At 43.6% G+C, this 21,746-nt stretch overlaps 1 protein-coding gene across 1 annotated transcript; it reads left to right on the top strand.

The window, feature by feature from the left end:
* The first annotated feature begins 10,798 nt into the window (after positions 1-10,798).
* LOC311306213 (uncharacterized protein) lies at positions 10,799-19,886 on the top strand. Its single transcript, XM_084434482.1, has 6 exons — positions 10,799-10,896; positions 18,149-18,249; positions 18,907-18,975; positions 19,133-19,187; positions 19,353-19,389; positions 19,549-19,886. Exons 1-6 carry the CDS (start codon positions 10,800-10,802, stop codon positions 19,568-19,570), a joined length of 381 nt encoding a protein of 126 aa, XP_084290608.1. The 5' UTR covers position 10,799; the 3' UTR covers positions 19,571-19,886.
* Positions 19,887-21,746: the final 1,860 nt, after the last annotated feature.

Below are 21,746 nucleotides of genomic sequence, written 5' to 3'. Positions count from 1 at the left end.
TTATGTTGTCTTCTGCTTTAAAGTCCCTATGAAATCATATAGTCAATTCTTGTTTTTATGGAATATTGCAGGGTTTATTATAAATAAAAATTTTAATTCACATGCCACAGAAGTACTGCAGATTGAGAATCACTGATTACATTTAGTATAACCTCTGTAAGACTTTAATGGCACAATATGTAAGATTTTTGGATTCAAATATCCAAAAACCATTAGAACAGTGTTATATAGGCCTACACTATATTGCCAAAAGTATTGGAAACCGTACTCGGTTACTAACGTAACCTCGGTTCTCTCTAGAGAGAGGAACAAGTACTGCGTAGAATACGCTAGGGGAAAATCCTTTTCAACGAGAATACTGAAGCCAAAAAATTATCCTTAATTTTGTATTAATGTAAAACGCGTTGCGGCAGCATACAGACATAGGCGAGGCAGCTCGCGCGCCTATTGGCTGGTCTGCTGGCAACTGCTTAAGCCTATCGAGCGAGACCTAGAGTGACGTCAGACCCAATGAGGGCGCTTCGCGGCAGGATACGCAGTACTCGTTCCTCTCTCTAGAGAGAACCGAGGTTACGTTAGTAACCGAGTACGTTCTCTTACGAGAGATACTCTCGTACTGCGTAGAATACGCTAGGGGAACCTACTGTAAAACGCCGTGCGTGCTGGGATCTGACACTATAGACTCAAGGGCGACAGCCCGGAGTTCATACAGTACACAATCACCCAGGGGACTCACAGGGAATCCTGGAAGAGGAGGGGCTTAGCCACTGTCTTCCTACATGGCAGCATAGAGCAGCACTGCAATACTCGATAGCTGCATAACTGACAGTGTCAGTGTATGAGATTTGGCCCTACTAGACCGACAGTAGTCTGGCCTGTAGTGCGGGAACCTCTAGGTTGTAAAACCTTATAAATGTAGACGGAGAGGCCCAGCCTGCCGCCATACAAATATCTTGCAAGGCAATCCCACTTGACCAGGCCCACGATGAAGCCATGCTTCTCGTGGAGTGCGCCCTGACACCCAGTGGGCACTGCATGCCCCTGGTTGTGTAAGCTAGCGCTATTGCGTCCACTATCCATCTGGATAGGGTTTGTTTCGAAGCGGCTAGTCCCTTAGAACGCCCGCTGAATGAAACAAAGAGCTGCTCCGTCTGTCTGAAAACAGACGAGCGAGACACATAAGCTCTTAATGCCCTAACTGGGCAAAGGGAGCTTTCGTCCATGTTTCCTTCAGTGACCGGCAGGGCAGACAGGGAGATGACCTGTGCTCTGAACGGTGTATTGAGGGATTTAGGAACATAACCGTGCTTAGGCTTGAGTATAACTCTAGAGTCATTAGGCCCAAATTCCATGCACGCCGCGCTTACTGAGAGCGCGTGTAAGTCCCCTATGCGCTTCACTGAAGCGAGAGCCAGAAGAAACGCCGTCTTGAAAGACAGGTGTTTAAGATCAATCTTCTGCAAGGGCTTGAATGGATGACCTTTCATGGCTTCCAGAACCGTAGAAAGGTCCCATATAGGGACTGTGGGAGGTCTGGGAGGATTCAGTCTCTTGGAAGCGAATGACTAAATTGTTCCTTCCAATAGACTGGCCAAGCTTGGTCGAAGAGAACACTGCTATGGCCGCCACATAGACTTTGAGCGTGGAAGGGGACCTGCCCTTATCCAACAGCTCCTGTAGGAAGGAGAGAACCTCCGTCACACCGCAATGTAGGGGTGACACACCACGAGCTGTGCACCAGCCAGAAAACACCGACCATTTGGAGGCATAGAGACGTCGCGTAGACGGAGCTCTAGCCTGCGTGATAGTGTTTAACACTCCCTGTGGGAGGTCAGCGGGTACCCGTTGATGGCCCACACATGGAGGGACCACAGCTCTGGGTGAGGATGCCAGATCGAGCCGTTGGCTTGAGAGAGGAGATCCCTCCTCAGAGGCACTGGCCACGGGGCGGTGCTTGCTAACTGCATCACAATTGGGAACCAAGGTTGGCTCATCCAAAGTGGGGCTACAAGCAGCACTGGGCATCTTTCTTCCCTGATCCGTTCTACCACCTGTGTCAGGAGGGAGACGGGGGGAAAAGCGTAGAGAGGACGGCGAGGCCACTCGTGGGTCAGCGCGTCCTTGCTCTTCGAGAAAATTCTGGACAGTGAGCGTTTTCTTGAGACGCGAACAGGTCTATTTCCGCTCTGCCGAATTTCCTCCACAGCAGCTGGACTGTCTGTGGGTGCAAAGACCATTCTCCTGTCGGAACCTGGTTCCTGGACAGTCTGTCTGGCCCTATATTTAGGAGCCCTGGCACGTGCGCTGCTCTCAGCGAGAGCAGGTTGCTGCGAGCCCATAACAGGAGGTGCCTGGTTAGCCTGTACAGAGTCAGGGACCTGAGGCCGCCCTGGCGATTTATGTAGGACACCACTGAGACGTTGTCTGAACGTATTAGCACGTGGTGTCCCCTTATCAGGGGACAAAAGCGCGTGAGCGCCTTGCTCACTGCCAACATTTCGAGGCAGTTGATATGTAGGAGCTTCTCCTGCTTTGACCATTGGCCAAAAAGCGGTCTGCCCTCGAGCAGCGCTCCCCATCCCGAGGTGGATGCGTCCGTGGACACCACCGTCACTCTCGAGGAAGTCCCCAGGCTTACACCTGATTGGTACCAGTCTTTTTCCTGCCAAGGTTTCAGAGCTGCAATGCACGCTTGATTGACCTTGAAGCGAAGCCGACCGGAGGCCCACGCTGTGCGTGGCACTCTCTTTTTGAGCCAGAACTGCAGTGGGCGCATGCGCAGAAGGCCCAATTGGAGAACTGATGATGCTGAGGCCATCAGACCTAGCATCCTTTGAAATGTCTTGAGAGGGACTATCGCGCCGCAGCGGAACGAGCCGGCTGCGCGCCGAATGTCCAGTGTGCGCTGAGATGACAGGCGTGCTGTCATTAGCAGCGAGTTCAGTTCTATTCCCAGAAAAGATATAATCTGTCTGGGGAATAGCGAGCTCTTTTCCCAATTCACTGCGAGACCGAGATTCTCGAGGTGATCGAGTAAAATGGTCCTGTGCTCCACGAGCTCCGAGTGAGATTGGGCTAGAATCAGCCAGTCGTCCAAATAGTTCAGCACTCGTATGCCCCGCAGTCTGAGGGGTGCGAGCGCTGCGTCCATGCACTTCGTAAATGTACGGGGTGCCAGGGACAAGCCGAAAGGCAGGACTGTGTACTGATATGCCTGGCCCTCGAAGGCGAATCTCAAAAATCGCCTGTGACGTGACGCTATCTGTATTTGAAAATACGCGTCCTTTAGATCTATTGACACAAACCAGTCCCCTCGGCGGACATGCGCGAGGATTTTTCCGGTCGTGAGCATCCTGAACTGGCGCTTCACAAGCGCTCTGTTCAGCTGCCGCAGATCTAGTATGGGTCTGAGACCCCCGTCTTTCTTGGGCACCAGGAAGTATCTGCTGTAAAGCCCTCCTTCGCTTTGAGCTTGAGATAGGGGTTCTATAGCCCCTTTGCTCAACAGTTTCAGAATCTCGGCTCGAAGTAGATGAGCTACTTTCAATTCTACCGTGGTCTCGATGCGCGCTATGTAGCGGCGTGGACGGCGGCGAAACTGCAGCGAATAGCTTTCTTTTATGATGTTCAGCACCCATCTCGAAACCCCGGGAAGCTTTTCCCACGCAAGTGCGCGAGTAGCTAGGGGCTGGATGCGAAGCACGCTCTGATCGGCTCGCGATACAGCGGCTTCGGTGTGCTGTGACATAAGCGTCGCGCTCATGACATCTGAGGCAGGGGGCGCGCTGGTAACAGCGGGCAGAATGCCCGCGCTTGACTCCTCCTTAACTGAGAGGGGGAGGGCTGGGCTAGTTCCATGTCTGTGTGTGGGCGTGGGCGCAGAGCAGCGGGCACATACACCACTTTTACAGCATTGCTCGCGTGAGCAGAGCGTATGCATACTGGTCTTGTATTTACAGAGACCGTGAGACATGTGGGAAGTAGCGTTTGTGGGCACTGGGCAGTGGGCACGTTTGCTACGTTTAATGCGCAATCGATCTGAGTCGATTTTATGTGCGCGAGCCCTGTGTGAAGGGCTGTGCTTGTGTGTAGGAATGGGCACTGAGTAGTGGGCATTTTTTCTACACATGAAACACCATCGGCCGTGGCCGGGACACCAGAAAATACACTCTTTAAGGGATTTATCTGGGTAGCCATAAAACGGCTTTTTTGTGCAGGCAAGCGGGCAATGGAACCGGCTTGTTGGCTGCTAAATACGCAGCGGGACTTGGACACCGTCGCTTTCCTAGGCGTGCTAGGACGATTTCGGGGCCTCTGGCTTCAACGCAACCTTTGGCCGCGGGCCACGCGGGGCGGGGCGGCGGCTGGATGAGCGAGAGCGCGGTCTCGAGCTCTGGGTCTGGCGGCGTTGTGAAGAGGCAGTGGACTGAGGCTTAGGCTGCGAGCTCTGAGCAGACGGTTTCGCACGGCCTGCTGCAGAACTGGAGCGCTTCGGGAGGAAATGCTTCATGGCCTGGGTCGCTTTCTGCACCTCAGCGAACCTATCGGCGGAATTTTTGACCGAGGTTCCGAAGAGGCCGGCAGGGGAAAGCGGCGCGTCGAGGAACGCGGTGCGCTCTGACTCAGACATGTCCGAGAGCGTCAGCCACAGGTGTCTTTCAGACACGGTGAGCGAGGCCATGCTCCGTCCAATGGCCAGTGCCGCTGACTTGGTAGCGCGGAGAGCGAAGTCTGTAGCGCTTCTCAGGTCCGGCACGCAGATTGCGTCAGGTCCTTTCTCGTCCAGCTTGCGGAGGAGATCGGCCTGGTATATCTGGAGCGTGGCCATGGTGTGCAACGCTGACGCGGCCTGCCCGGCGGTGGAGAAAGCGCGGCGGAGCAGGGCTGATGTCGTGCGGCAGGCTTTTGAGGGCAGCGCCATCTTAGCACGCCGTCCAGCGGAGGGCGGGCATAAGTGCGCTGCAATAGCCTCTTCGACCGGCGGCAGGGAGTGGTAGCCTCTGTTTTTTGCGTCATCGACAGCGGAGAACGCCAAAGAAACAGAGGATCGTGTCCTGGCAGAAAAAGGGGAGCTCCAAGATTTAGCGACTTCTTCGTGAAGCTCAGGAAGAAAGGGCGCTGGCTTGTGGCGCTTTTCCATTACCAGCTCGACTCGACTCGACTCGCCTCGACTCAGCTCGGCTCGGCTCGCTTTTCGCTCCGTTTTCCATTGCAGATAGTACCTCCACAATAGTACCTGGTCGTCATAGCGACGCCGCAGGAAACTGCCGTGACTTAATCTTTTACACGAGACGCGCGACGCACACCCGCTACCCACACACACAGGACAATGGAGGAAATCGAGTGTATGCTGTTTTTGGATGTTTTTGTTTTTGTTTTTGCTGTTTTTTATTCAGGATGCGCGTGCAATGATGACGCAGTGAATAGTGACGATTCTCTCTGACCAATCAGCAGTCTGCCATGATTTTACGTCACATTTTAGTATCGCCTCAGCTCGCCTCAGCCCCGTTTAGAACCTCGCCGGAGGTGGTACGAAAAAAAGTACCTGGAAGCTGGTACAGGTACAACTTTTACACAGTGGAAAACCAAACAGAGCCGAGTCGAGTCGAGCCGAGCCGAGCTGAGGCGAGCTGGTACTGTGTAGTGGAAAAGCGCCATTGGATGCAGGTGAAGTGCGCTCCCCAGGCAGGAAGTAGCCGTCCAGCCGGTTGTGAGCAGGCTGCTCAGGCGTAATCCACTCGAGGCCGAGGCTCGCCGTGGCCTGAGTGAGTACGCGCATGAGCTCAGCCTCAATGCTCGCTCTCTTTCCCGTTGAAGCACGGGCAGGGGGGGGCGAGATCCTCAGAGCTCGCCCAATCCTCACTGCCTGATGCTAAGAGAGAGCAGGAATCCCCCTCTCGCAGCAGCGCGTCGATCTCATCAGCGTCGTCGACGGAAGCGGCGGCAGACCGCGGCCGTTGTCCGTCAGGAAGTGATGCTGATGAAACCGGAGAAGCAGGCGGGCGCACCGGCGAGCTTTGACGGCTGGGAGAGGGCTCCGGGATTCGCTGAGCGCGGCGCTTTTTACGGCGCGGCACAACAGCAGGTGTGGGCGCAGTCTCGTTAAATAGTGCCAAGCGAGTCCTCAGAGTCCGCAAAGCGCCCTCATTGGGTCTGACGTCACTCTAGGTCTCGCTCGATAGGCTTAAGCAGTTGCCAGCAGACCAGCCAATAGGCGCGCGAGCTGCCTCGCCTATGTCTGTATGCTGCCGCAACGTGTTTTACATTAATACAAAATTAAGGATAATTTTTTGGCTTCAGTATTCTCGTGGAAAAGGATTTTCCCCTAGCGTATTCTACGCAGTACGAGAGTATCTCTCGTAAGAGAACCCCTCCAAATCATTGAATTCAGGTGTTCCAATCACTTCCATGGACACAGTTGTATAAAATCAAGCACCTAGGCATGCAGACTACTTCTACAAACATTTGTGAGACAATGGTTCTGAGTTAAGGGCAATTTATACTTCTGCGTCGAGTGTACGCCGTAGTGTACGTCGTATGCTACGTACGTAGGCGACGCCGTCGTGAGCATTTATACTTCTGCGTTATGTCTGTGTTCCTCTGCAGTTACACCGCCGAAACGCTATTTGGCGGGGGCGGGTTTTAATGTTCCACTGTGTTTAGATTCCTCGCGGCTGTTTTGAGTTTAGGCTACTAAGCGACTGAAAGAGAGCGGATCACGTTGGAGTTGGAGCTTATCGAGGTGGAAAAACTTAATTTTAATTAATTTTAGTGAAATGACTAAAACTAAAAGGCAGAAACGAGAGAAGGCATCGGAGGAGATGGTACATGCAACCCGTGAACCTGTTGACGGTTGAACCGAATTTAAAAATGATGGGCGGTGCAGAAGAACACACCGGAAATGCGTAGGAGGAAATGCGATGCTACCAAGCCGACCAATCACAGATCTTGCGGTCCACGTCGTCGCGACGTGTAGTTAGATTTTTGAGGAGGTGCGCATCAGGGTACGGCGAAGGGTACGACGTATGGTACACGTCTATGCATATGCTACGCTGTACCTACCTTGCGCACCCGACGCAGAAGTATAAATTGGCCTTTACCCCACATACACTTGACCTGAAGAATCTGCGTCTGCTGCATAATAAAAGCTCCACTGCTCTCAAGTCGTGTCTCGCACTCGTCTTTCATTAGCAATCGCTCCAGCGGCCTCGAGCACTCGCCCCTAATCTGCTTCATACGACAGTAACACTGATAATCTCATTCATGAATATTATTTCTACCCTAGTCCCATCGGATTCTTTTCCACTGGCTGTGAGGTGCAGACAAAAAATCCCATGATTTCACGCTCAATCTCGCTACGCACGCAAAATGAATCTACGCCTTTGTTTTGAACAGACGATCTCTAGTGGCGAAAAAAAAAAAAATGTTGTATTCATCATACATCAGAGACTTATTTTAAAGCTGCAGTAGGGAGTTTTTAGAAAACGTTGACTTAAGGCCTCATTATACTTCTGCGTCGGACCTACGCCGGAGCCTCTATGCTGTAGGCAACGCGTTGGTTTTCATTTATACTTTGATGCGCAATTACACCTGCAGAGGGAGCATGTGAAACCCGAGGGAGCGGTCCTAGCAGACCAATCACAGCGCTTGCGTCCGCGTAGAGTTGACGCGTTGTTACATTTTTGGAGAGGTGCACGTCAGGGTACGCCGAAGGGTACGCGCGCTACACAAAGCCTAAGACGTAGCTACGGCGTGAGTTCGACGCAGAAGTATAAATAGGCCTTTAGCCTGAAAATTTGAACAAGCACAACTTACAGGTCACTCCCCCTTGCTCTCTGCTGCGCTACAGCCCTCCCTCCACAGCTCCTCCCCCACAACGGAGCCTGTCGTGAACGCGCAGGCTAGTAAGCAGGGCCACCGATGACAGCGGATAAACAGTGGTCCAACAAACTTGGTCCTCAAATCATTACATATTTTGCAATACATGTAATGTAACTTTATAACGTTGCACTCTTTCTATAAGTTATAAATAGCTAGTAAGATAATAACGGTAACTAACGTTACAGTATGTAAGTAATTATTCTAGCGATATGTAATGCTAAATAAGGTTTGCTAGTACATTATTTCAGCAACATGACAAGCCAGTGAATTAGCAGGTTTCAATTGTTGCTTTGCACAGTGCGTGACATTTTATCTGTATGTTATGCGGCTAGAGTTTTGACACCGAGTCAATGGGCTCCGACGAGGAATTCACTCTATTTCTAATTCTTTCTTTTTCGCTTGTTTATCGTCATCGGTCTTTTACCGTTTACCCGTCTTTGTTGTATGAGCAGGTGCCACTCGAGAAATTGGCAGTTTTGGTTGTTTGTCCGCCATTACCACAGTTGCGGCACACCGGCAATCTTGATTTTGAACGACGGACGGTACGCGCTGTGCAATAGAGGGGTGTGATCAGCGCGTACACGAGCTTGATTGACACTGCTAAGACATTCCTCCTGGCTCTGATTGGTTGTTTCTGACCGGGAGCGGTGTATTTCTGCAAATGGCAATAGGACCACTGGGAGGAGCCAGAGGAGCTTGATTTTTTCCACAGATTATCTGTCTCATATTCTACTGTCAGGACATAATGACAGTTTTAGCAAATATGTAAAAAATACATTTTTACAAAAGTTACCTACTGCAGCTTTAAATCTTGTAAAAAAAAAAAAAAAGGGGCATAATTGGTTCTTGAGTGTCCATTTTACTCCAGAAAATCACCATAAGAGCTGAATAAAACACATGCAAGAAGTGTTCATTAAAGTCTTATCCATAAACTCTCTCTCTCCCTTTCATTATCATCACCAAACAAAGCGAATTACACAAAAACACTTATTCCAACTAACAGGGTGGTGGGGGGTGGTTGGGCACATTCCCTTCAAAAACAAAAGTATCCACTGTGTCTTCAGCAGCTCAGATGTCGGCAGTAAATGAAAAATGCTATGTTCATTCTTACATCAAACAACAAAACACCTCAATCACTTGGGGACACTACACCTGCTCCGGCGTCGAAACAATGGTGGACTGTGTACAGTTCACTATGCGGGTCTAAACATAATTAAGGCTTTGGATCGGCCTAGTCAAAGTCCGGCTAAGATGCTGTGGCATGACCTTTAACATAGTTTCGTTCATACTCGAAAACCCTCCAATATAGCTGAATTAAAACAATTCTGCAAAGAAGAGTGGGCAAAAATTCCTCCACAGTGATGTGAAAGACTCATTGCCAGTTATAGCAAACACTTGTTTGCAGTTGTTGCTGCCAAGGGTGGCACAACCAGTTATTAGGTTTTGGGGGCAATTACTTTTTCACATATGGCGCTTTTCCACTGCATGGTACGGCTCGGTTCAGCTCGGTACGGTTCGACTCGGCGTGGAACGGTTCGGCTCGCTTCGCTTTTCCACTGCGTGGTACGACTCGACTCAGTACGGCACGGTTCGGCTCGCTTTAGCTCGGTTGCTTTTCCACTGCAGTTAGTACCGCTTCAAAGTGGGTGGGACTGATCGTTATAGTTGCCGTCTCTACCATGACATCATCATATTAAATGCGAATTTAAAAAAAAGTTTATACTCTTTTTTTGAAGCAAATACTTTTAAAACAGGTGCTACAGCGTTGGCTGTTGTCTACTGGCTATTTAAATCTAGCGGGTTTAAGTGTCTCGTGTCGTAAATACAATGACGCTGGTAGAGATGATTCTGTCTGACCAATCAGTGATCTGCAGTGTTTTCACGTCACATTTTAGTATCGGTACGGTACGCTTGGAACCTCAACAGAGATGGTACCATTTAAAGCGAGCTGAAGCGAGCCGTACCGTACCGTACCATGCAGTGGAAATGCGCCATAAGTGAGCCGTACCGAACCGAGCCGTACCGTACCATGCAGTGGAAAAGCGCCAAAGCGTGCCGTACCAAACCGAGCCGTACAGTACCATGCAGTGAAAAAGCGCCAATAGAGCCATGCAGGTTAGGACAGCATTTTTCCCTTAATAAATGAAATCATCATTTAAAAACTGCATTTTGTATTTACTTGGGTAATCTTGAGTGATATTCAAAAATGTGTAATATTAAAATTTGTTTGATGATCTGAATAATTTAAGTTTGACTAATTTAAGTTTCACAAAAAAAAAAAGAAAAAAAAATCAGGAAGGTATATATATATATATATACAGTATATACAGTGCTGGGAAAAATTATTTACCCCCTTCCTGATGTTTTTTTTTTCTTTTCTTTTTTTGCATATTTGTCAAACTTAAATTATTCAGATCATCAAACAAATTTAAAAGTTCATCAAAGTTGTCCTAAGACAAGAACAGGTATTGTTGTAATTCATATATAACTTTGATGAAAGGTTTTGATCCACTTCAAATGTTGACTACTATATATATATATACACACACAAGACTCAAGCACTGCACCTACAGGATATCTGTGTGTTTATCTCTGCTCAGGTGATGTGTATATCATTTTTTGTATCATTCACAAGAATTTGTCCTCCATCTCCCTCCCTCATTTTCACCCTCTATCTCTTCTTGTATCTTCACCGCAGTCTGTGTCTTTTCTTATCACACTCTTCTCTTTCAGCATCCTGCACATGTTTACTAAATTCCTTTGAGCAGCAGGTGCAGCAGACTTGTTATCTGATCATGTGACCACATACACACGCGCCTGTGCTAAATCAGTGCAATCAGTAAAATTATGTGACATGTCATATCATATTCCCTTGTGACACTGTTCTTTTTCTGAAGCTGCTCAGATTCCTGACAAAAATGTATTTTGACATTTATTGGCCACGTACAGCAATCTCTCACAACTGCGAAGTCTTTGCGTCTGCTGCTCTCACGCCTAAAGTTTCATCACCTGCAGGTAAATTGTTCATTTGACATGAACGATTTATGCTTCTCCCCGTGGGTGCCCACATTCGATGCCGAACGTATGTATGCATTTCCTTATTTTTTGGAAATCTTGCAAGTGCAAATACATTACCAACTGAATATAAACACATCTTTATTCCATGAGCAAATGATATGCACATAAAAATACAAAAGCTGTTTTAATTATTGTCATTTGGAAAAACTGTGGAGGTCACTGCATGATTAATCAAGACAAGTTGAATAAGCAAAGTTGTAATGCTTTCACACAAAATCACACACCCAAAAATGCATTTATGGGTCACATAAAACCACTGTGCAAAACAACAAGTTAAACCACATGACCTTATTCCCTTTGTTTGCGCATATAAACTCTAAATGAAAAGAATGTAAGAGGAGACAAAGAGAATAAAAAAAGTTCAGGAAAAGCTGTGGGTTTGCGCAGCCTAACTTTAGGAAATAGCTAGAACAAAAATTACAACCAATATTTTTGACAAAAAAATTAAAATACTGAGACAGTTAATATAACAATCTCAAATGTTTAATAAATAAGCATTCATTATGCATGCAATACTCATCGGTTATAGAATAATGGGTCATGTTAATTTATGATGTAAATGTAATTCATATAATCAGTATAATTTAATTATCCATCTTTCCATCCATCCATTCTTCAAACCGCCTGTCCAATCGTGGGGTCATATCATTAAAAAATATAAATGAATATGATCTAATCTCCAGGATGAATGTAGCATGACAAATCTTCATGTGCTCAGTTTATGCAGCAAGAACCTCATAAGAACGACACAGCTGTAGATGAAACAGCTGCATGGTGCATCACATACATGACTTTAATTTCTAATGACGCACTTTTGCACATTTTTTCATGACTCTCATCACAAAGACAATCTAAATAGTTAAGAAGCTTTGAGCTAGTGACGTTAAAATGCCTGTTGTCATGTAATATTGTGAGTTCAACAGTGGTATGCAGTTCCAGCACTACTGTAATCGCTGGGCATCCAGACAGGACTGTTGAAAGCAAAACTCAAATCAGTTGTTTTTTTCTTGAATATTTTTGGCAATAACTGTGTATCAGGGTTTGGTCCAAATGAGGAGAGATGAGGATCTATTTGCAAGTGGTTAGATTATTAAAGGGATAGTTCACCCAAAAATGAAAATTCTGTTATTATACTCACCCTCATATCGTTCCAAACCCATATGACTTTTGTTCATCTTTTTTTTGATGAAATCTGAGAGCTGTCTGTCCCTCCATTGACAACTACACAACTACCACTTTGACGCTTCAAAAAGTTCATAAAGATATCGTAAAACTAATCCATATGAATTGAGCGATTTAGTCCAAATGTTCTGAAGAGACACGACAGCTTTATAAAATGAACAGATTAAATGTAGGCTTTTATTCATGATTGAATCATATGCGATCCCTCCGTCAACATTCATTATTCCCGATTTTTGGGAAATGAAGATCAAATTTTCTGGTGAATTTATTTTAAAATTTGTTTTATGAAATGTTTTTAAAATTGGCAGGCTTTAAAGCCATTTAGAAAATGACTCTGCCTCGTCTGAGCCATTTTACTTCCACATTTGTATTTTATTATAGAAATACATCATATAGAAATGAAATGTTCCAAATGGCACATCTACGTTGTGTGAGATGAGAATAAAATAAAAATGAATAAATTAGAGTAAAATAACATATAACCTGCTCCTGAGAAAATAAGTCGCTATGGTGTGAAAGTTATACCTCAGTTTTTGGAACTCAATGTTTGGGTTATCTGCTTGCTTATCCGTAAACTTACCTGGATATTTTGCATAACCTGCATTCTTTTTTTTTTGCGAGTGCATCTCGTGTTCATGGTTTAGTTCCAAGATCACGTGTCGGATCACTGATCAAAGAAAGCTGAAAGGGAAAAATATTCAATTCAATTCAATTCAATTATTAAATTCAATTCAATTAAATAAAAAGGACAAACAACCTTGAGCTATCATGTTGGTATAGTTTCAGCATCTACCAGGGTCTAAGGGGAAATGCTAACCAGCCAATTCCTGGAGAGTACTCCAGAAAGCAAGGTTAACTTACCGTCACGTATACCCTGAACTCTCAATTAATTAACCCAAACCTTGCTTACTTGGGGTATGCCAGTTCCAAAAACGTGGCCAAGTTCAGTCAACCCTATATGTTCACAGTGAAGGCATTAGATGTGTAGACACCCAAATAACACACTATGCACTAATACAATACACTCAACAGTGTTGTGTATAAATTATACAAGGTTATTTTGTCATTTAACATTGGAGTCTGGTTGCCCCTCCCCCTCTGCTACATATTAAAACTTTCCCCCGGTTAATTAAGGACATAATATTTAAATTATTTTGGCCATTTAAAATGCACTTTTTCTTTTGGGAATTTTCTCACTATACTACAAAACAGCATAGAATAGTGCGCAAATATGCAAATTGGGAAGCTGCATCTATTCTCAACTGTGCACCGAATCAAGGAGTCACCATGAAAACAGCTAAGAAGAAGAGCCCCATACTTTTTCTTTCATTTTCTTTTGTTTAATTGTGATGTACGTTCTTATTACATATCGCCACCTACTAGGTGGTTGTGCAATCCTTTTTTAAAAATCAGTTTAATCAGTTTTTACTCTGAACAAGACTTATATTGTTTGTTTGATGCTAAACATGTAAATTATTAAAAGAAAGATATATTGAGGTAAAAAAACAGTCTGTGCTTGCAAAGATAATATGGCATCACAACATATATTTCCATCAAGAGGTGCATACATTTTTGCTTAAGATCTTGTATTGTCCAGCACTCTGTAATTCTTCTCCAGCACATCCCAAAGATGCCAACAGCCATATCACCCTGTAGCCCAAGACTGGTTGCCCACTGAAGCTAAGCAGGGTTGAGCCTGGTCAGTACCTGGATGGGAGACCTCCTGGGGAAACCAGGTTGCTGCTGGAAGGGGTGTTAGTGAGGCCAGCAGGGGGCGCTCACCCTGTGGTCTGTGTGGGTCCTAAAGTCCCAAAGTGATGGGGATACTATACTGTCAAAAAGCACCGTCCTTCGGATGAGACGTTAAACCAAGGTCCTGACTCTCTGTGGTCATTAAAAATCCCAGTATGTCCTTCGGAAAAAAGACTGGCCAAATTTGCCCATTGGCCCTTGTCCATCATGGCCTCCTAATCATTCATCCCCATACATACTGATTGGCTTCATCACTCTGTCTCCTCTCCACCATCAAGATGGTGTGTGGTGGACGTTCTGGCGCAATATGGCTGCCGTTGCATCATCCAGGTGGATGCTGCACATTGGTGGTGGTTGCTACACACTCCATCAATTAGGGATAGAAGAACTGTTGTCAAACATATAACATAGAAACATAATAATCACTGCAATAATGATCCAATCATAGACTTTTTAGTATTTGCCTATTTAAATCCAGACAGAGACTTTTTTTGGCCGGGCAGTGTGTGTGTGTGTGTGTGTGTGTGTAAATACTGTTTATGCCCACTGGAGCATCATCAATTGGGTACGTTTATGCTGAATACCTCTAAAGTAAACTAATCTTGGAACATAACCAGCTCCTGAGAAAGTAAACTGAACGTTAAGGTTATCCGTTTACTTATCAGTAAACTTACCCGGATATGTTGTATAACCTGAGTTCTAGAATGCACCCCTGGCCTTGGAATTATTTTCCACTCTTCTTTGCAAGAACATTCCAGATCAGTTTCAGTATTAATTTTTTTTCTTTAATATTTTTGCCAATAAATATGTCTGTCAAGGTTTGGCGGAGATGAGGAGAGGATCTATTTGGAAGAGGTTAGTTTAAAAGAAAACAAAATACCAGGGAACACTGGAAAAAGAAGCACAGAAAATCAAATCATACATCGACCTGGATGGACAAACATATAAAACTGAGAACTGTAAGCTGGATACACTGGAAGAACTGGTTGATGAACAACCACTCCCCGAGAAGACAAAGGATCTTTCTGGAAATTAACATTTGAACTCACTCTTGTGCACCATTTGAGACACAAAGTCTCACCTCAGAATACATCTCTTCCCCCACTCCCCCTCTCTCATGCTGAGATCACATGAAAATCACCCAAAAATCCATATGGTTTAATGTGAATAATTATCATAGAGTATTATACATGTTTGGTATCATTTTAAATATCTCAGTGCGACTAGTACAAAGGTCTCATTCCCAAATAAGTAAAACAAAAGGTAATAAGGTTTTTAAGAGTTTAGAGATAACTGGCACACAAAGGAAGGTGGTCTCTAGACAAATGGTCTCATACCCCCAGAAGGTGTCAACTCTGAATGTAAATTCCCATTGTTAGCAGATGTTTCCAAGGGAAAGAAGTTTCTGTTTACATAATGAAATGCAACTAGAGGATCGGCGCGATTCTGTACCTCAGATCAGCCCGTGAATGCTGAGAGCCTCCGGGACTCTCAGCATCATGTATGTCCTAATGTCGGGTTCGCATCTCTTCTCTTTATTCCAGAGCTTTTCATGTTTTGTATTGATTATCTTTGAATTGATTATGTAATTGGCATGATACATTTAACTGACATAATAAAACATTTGATTTTATTCTAATCGAAAATTTTCAGTTAAGAGTTAAAAGGAATAGTCAAACATTTGCTCACATTTAATGATGCACAAATATCATTAAAACTTTTTCATTTATGGAGTCAGATGAAATAACAAGTTAATACATATGAGAAAATGTATTTCATTTAATCAAAAATACTTTGTCACAAGAAAAGACAGTAACACGCAGAGACCTTCCCCGCTGGTTGGATGCCTACTTTGGGCCGATTGAGCGCGGGCTTATAGGACTATACGGGAGAATACTGAGGAGAATGCAGAATAAATTAGGGTAAAACAAGGAAAAGGTGTGGGTAATCTTTGAAAATTGCTGTATCTATGATACAGTAGGCTTTATAGGGTTGTGCTCTCTACGTAGGCATTTCATAGGTTTTGGAACACAGCCATTGTTGGCTGTCTAAAGTCCTGTGTATACCCTTCAGTTAGTCAGTGAAGTCACACATGAGCCCTAAAATAGCTCACTATATCTGAACAGCTACAGCAGCTGAAATATTCCAACCACTTTAAGTCCTTTCTGGTTGAATGCTGTTGACATGCACCTAACAAATGGCATATATGTTACATGGTATCACATGACTGTATGGCCACCAGTGAAACCTAGGATCCGGGTTTAACTTAAGTTAAAATTTACAAGCACAAAGTACTCTGTTTTAGGTGTCATATGACATAGAACAAAGAAACCATACCTATTATCTATTAAACCAACTACTGTCCGATTAATATTTTCTTCACCAAACTTATAGCAATTAATGAATTGTTATAGTAATTCAATGAATGGAGCAGGAAAAATGATCTGAAGTAATTTATTAAACAAATAAACCGTGAAATAATGTTGACTACAGGCTGGAGTCGAACCCAGTTGTACAATGACATTATGATCGACTGATGGTTTAGATTGAGCTTTATTTTAGCAAGGTTCAGCTGAAAAGTGGCGAAGATGTCCAGAAGGCATGCAGATTATGAGGTGAGATAAGAGTGTCGATAGGATAGAATGACAGGTAGAGCTGGCACCATCTGCGTAGGAGTGATAGAAGCATTGTGCCTTTATGATTTCCCTCTGTCGGGTTGTGTGTGTATATGAAGAATAAGAAAGGACTCAGCACTGAACCTTGAAGCCCAGTGATTAGCGGATATGTCTTGGACACAAATTCTCTCCAGGAAACCTGAGAGTTGACTGAACACAACTCTTTCAAGAGCTTGTGACAGAAAGTTGGCAGGACTATTCTGTAGCTTTCGACTGTTGTACGGTTAAGTGTTGTTCCTGAGCCTGCTTAAATATGGTGGGAAAGTATTAAGAGATGTAGTAAGAGATGCATTGATGTGAAAGAGTGGAGTTGGAGAGATCTCTTGTTAAAGATCCTGTGATTAGTTTGCATGTGTCTGAAGTGTTGCTGATCTTGTTTCGGTAGTATCTAAGTGACCTTGGCAGCAGAAACAACAGGAGGAGGAGAATGAGATGATGGATTTATACTTGCAGTAATTGCATTAGTCAGCAGTAATGACGTGTATGACAGATAACTGGAGAAAGGGATGGTAAGTAGTTACGGGTAAAGGCCCCGATATACTCACGGCAAAGTTATTTTTCGTTCTTTGCTTAGTTCCTATTCAAACTTTGAAATACCTTTACGGTTAACAAACATCACAAAGATTCCCACACTGCTTGGAGTGGCATTTAGCTGCAGAGTTTAAGGTGCTGTTTGTAATTTTTTGACTGTACTAAAGCATAAAAATACCATAATGTTTGCAGATATTTAGGAAACATGCTCATACTCATTCTTTGAAAAACAATGCTACAGCCAGTTATTTTACTTTGAAATGTGTGTTCTGTGTCGGGATGTCTTTTTTTATTTTTTTTATTGGTCTGTGTGATCCCGCCCCAATTTACCCAATAGCATTTCGACACCACAGGATGCCAGTTGGCAAAAAACACAGCATTTTGCAGCCATGGAAGCCGGCAAATGAACTGGATCAGAGATTGCAGATTCTACCTGACCTATAAAGCCTCGGCATCCATCTAAATATCTCTATGAACGGGGGCATATTAAAAAGCGGATAAATCAACTCATCAGCTTACGAGTTGTAAGTCTTCTCGCCTTCTGTTGTCAATTGCGTTTGTTCCTGTTGCGTGTCCTCAAACTGGCAACCCTCGTGAGCTCGAGTCTGAGGAGGAGGGGGCGGGGAAACAACTCTCTCCAATATTTTGAATTTGGACTGCAGTACCCATTTCAACCACTAGCTGTCAATATTACATACTGCATCTTTTAGCTGCAACACACCTGCCTGCCTGGACATTTCTGGTGGGCTTATCCTAATACCCACACTTGCGTCTCAAGTGTTTTTAATTAGGGCTGGAGCTAAGTTCTGCTGAAAGGCACAGGATTGGACACCCCTGCTGGGTAGATCCATGTTGTCTGATTTGCAGGTTTTGACACGGTGAGAGATACCACTTCCTCTTAAGAATCAACTACTAGTACTTGTTCATTTAGAGCTGAGCCTAACACTGACTGATGGATACGTTTTGCTTTATGGTTAAATGTACCTCTGGTGCCTTACCCATTACTAATGAAGACCTTTGTTAAACCCCATCTTTCCCTCGTGCTGTAGAAACTGCTGAGGAGGAAAATGTAGAGTCAGAAGAGGTGGTCTCCAAGGAGGATGAACAGTATAGAGCAGGCTCTTTCTGTGGCCTTTGCTCAGTCTGCGAGGTAAACCATGCTTCTACCACACTTTTTACTGACTTACACATTCCACAGCCTCAACATATGCTAATGAGCTTCAAACAAACATGTCAGACATGATCAGAATCAGAATCAATGATCAGTATTAATATATTTTTACCACATGCCAAACCCACTTCCATGACCCATGCTGAAGTACAGATCTGGGCTGCATCTGAAATCACATACTTCCCTACTATATAGTAGGTGAAAAACAGTATGTGACAAAAGAAGTATGTCCGAATTCACAGTACTCATAAAAGAGTAGGCAAAAAGTACCTGGATGACCTACTACTTCCGATGAGATTCTGAAGTGTGCATATGATGGACTCTTTACTATCCCATGAGGCCACAGAAGAGGATTTATGAATGGCAGTGAAGCAATGCAACTGACGCTGGTAGGTCACATGATAATGACAACATTGCGAATGTAGTATGTCCAGATTACATTCATACTACACACATTCATACTATATAGAACATACTTTTTTAGTGGCCGTGAAGCAATTACTTATTCAAAATAAGCTACTCAAGAGAGTGTGTGATTTCGGACACAGCTCTGGTGTGATCCCTTCCTAAATCCCCCCAGTAAAGGGCAGAGATGTAACTTACTCTATCTGTGTCTGGCTCTCTCTTTCCTCTCAGCACTGCAGTACCTGTGACAAATGCCCCTGTGAGGAAGGAGACACATCAGCACACTGCCATCACTGTGAAGTAGGCCTAAGTGTTACTTCTTAATATTATCAAAATCTATATTAATACACTACATGGGCAAAAGAACTGTGTGTGGCAACCGAACAAAACCTTTAAAAAGTCCATGAAGATTTAATGCATCAAACTACTCTCTTACATTTCATTTCTCCTTCCACAGGGTTGTTCATACTGCTACATTTGTCCGGTGATCTGTGAGACTCTCTGCCAGCCAGGTAGGATACTAGGATGCACACTCTCTCTATTAATGCTAGAGTTTCAACGTTTTGGAAAATTTCAGTGCATAGTTTATGCTGATCCAAAAACCTTTTCAGATCTATATATTTTATGTTATTACTTTATGTGTTTTTGGATAATATTTTGGAAATGTTTGTTTTTAGGTGGAATTCTTGATGTATTGAGCGGTTCTCTCTACCAGTAAGGATATAACATCTATCCAGACTTTACTTGCAGAAAATTCACATTCATATATTCAATATTCATTCATACCTGTTATCATTCATATCATGCGTTATTTGTGTGTGTGTGTGTGTGTGTGTGTTTTGTATGTGTGTTTGTCTTCATCTTCACCTACAGGACTGTGAACACGTTACTCTGAATACGTTTAGTGTTCTTCACAGCGCCATCTTTTGGTGAACAGAGGAACTACAGACTAGCGGTCAGATCATTCACATGTAGTAGGCCTGATTACTTGACTGACCAGATCAGGGGATTTTCACCCTGAGGCCAATAATGGGAGTGGACAACCTACTTTATCCTAGATAAAACTGAGAAACTATCAGGACCCTAATGTTTACCATTTAATGGCACTTTAAAGGTGACTTTACATGCTGCGTTAAATTAATTACAATTAAATATGATTTAGTATTACTGTTTTTGGTTGTATTTTTGATCAAATAAATGCAGCCTTGGTGAACATAAGACTCTTCTTTTATATAGATGTATAAAATCATACTGACCCTAAGCTTTTGAATGGTATATACAGTATAGAATAATAATAGTAAAAAAGTTCTGGTCAATGTCTATTTTTATAAATATGTGTCATGAGTTCATCATAAAGTGTCATTCTGTTTTCCGATTTCTCAGTCTCAATCTCAATAAATGGGTACAATTTATGAGTGTGTGTGAATAAACACGATAAACAATACAGTATTAAAGAAATAGATAAATGCCATACAGTATGTCTCAATTTGTAGTGCAGACACACCAGCATATTATATTTATATATGTTTTTACACTGTTTTCCCCTCAGCTTCTACTGTAATTGTGTCCATTCAACATTTTATCGCTTTTTATTATTTCCTATTAAAGGGATAATTCACCCAAAAATGAAAATTATTTTATTATTCCAAACTTGTATGAGTTTCTCTCTTCTGCTGAATGAAAAAGAAGATATTTTAAAGAAGGCTGGTAACCAGACAATTGACGGTAGCCACTGACTTCCGTAGTAGGAAAAAAATGTCTATGGTAGTCAATGTTTACCATCAATTGTCTGGTTACCAGCCTTCTTAAAAAAATAAAATAATATGTATTAATATATTTTATTATATATATGTATGTACATGTGTATATATTATATATATGTATGTACGTGTGTGTGTGTGTGTGTGTGTGTTCAGTAGAAGACATGAGGGTGAGTTTAAATAATGACATCATTTTCCTTTTTGTGTGTGAGGCATCATGGCAACAGATGTTCAAGGTGGCTGAGATTTTTTTTGATGGATGATGGATTTTTTTCATTGTGAGTCGCATTTGCAGTGTACATCCACTAGAGAGCAGTATTACAATTTCAATTCAGTTAGGAAGTAATGAAAAATGTTGCTTTGGCGACTAGCTGAAATAAAATCATTTTATTGTTTGTTTTTTCGAGTAAAAAAAAATAAAATAATCATTTTAGTTTTAAGTTAGCTATAATAATCCTGCTGACAGGGCCGGATCTACCATACGGGCAATCTGGGAACGTGCCCAGGGGCCCTTGCGCAGAGAGACACACACACTCTGGGGACATCAGAGATTTATTTTACAACTTGTGAAAAGGGCAATCTTCCCGGGGGCGGGGTTTATGTAAATTTAAGGGTTGGTGATTGAGGAATGTCATGTAGTCCCTACCAGCCGTTTGTTAACAACTACAATTGTAGTCCTTAAAAAAACGATTTCTTTAAAAGCAAATATCTCCCTTTACTTTGAACTTTGAGCGTTGTAACTTTGCAGATGTTGTTTATGCTCAAACAGAAACATTACACACTAACTAAAGTTAGAAAAGTGAAATCATACTCAACCACCCCTTTAAGACCAGCCGCTGCTGACAGAGACGCTGATCTCATACGCGCCTCATTCTCTCACACCTCTTCACGTTCATCATAAGACTGCTCTTATGTTATGAAGATACTCGACAAAAAATTGACATTTTGACATAATTGTGTGTGTTATTGTAAGTTCAAGCACGAAAGAGAACTGTATTCTGGCGTGCTCTCTGTGCGCACGATACTGGCGTGTCTTTCTGTGTGTGTGTGTGTGTCACAGTCACACTTTTATCTTGTCGCACATGAATTATTTAAAAGCATTTGCATGAATAAGAGCGGGATTATATAATGTAATATACACTTTTTTTTTATTCTGACTGGATAATTATCAAGATCAAGCCTTGTGTATAGTAGCCTACTATTTTTATGTAGGCAAAAAAAAAAAAAAAAAAAACTCCGATCACGGATCTCTGCGCAAGAGCCCCTGGGAACGTGCCCAGATTGCCCGTATGGTAGATCCGGCCCTGCATA

This window comes from Rutilus rutilus (genome assembly GCF_951802725.1).
Source record: "Rutilus rutilus genome assembly, chromosome: 16".
Taxonomy (NCBI): domain Eukaryota; kingdom Metazoa; phylum Chordata; class Actinopteri; order Cypriniformes; family Leuciscidae; genus Rutilus; species Rutilus rutilus.
The sequence above is the reverse complement of the archived record's forward strand: the minus strand, read 5'-3'. Positions and strand labels throughout refer to the sequence as shown.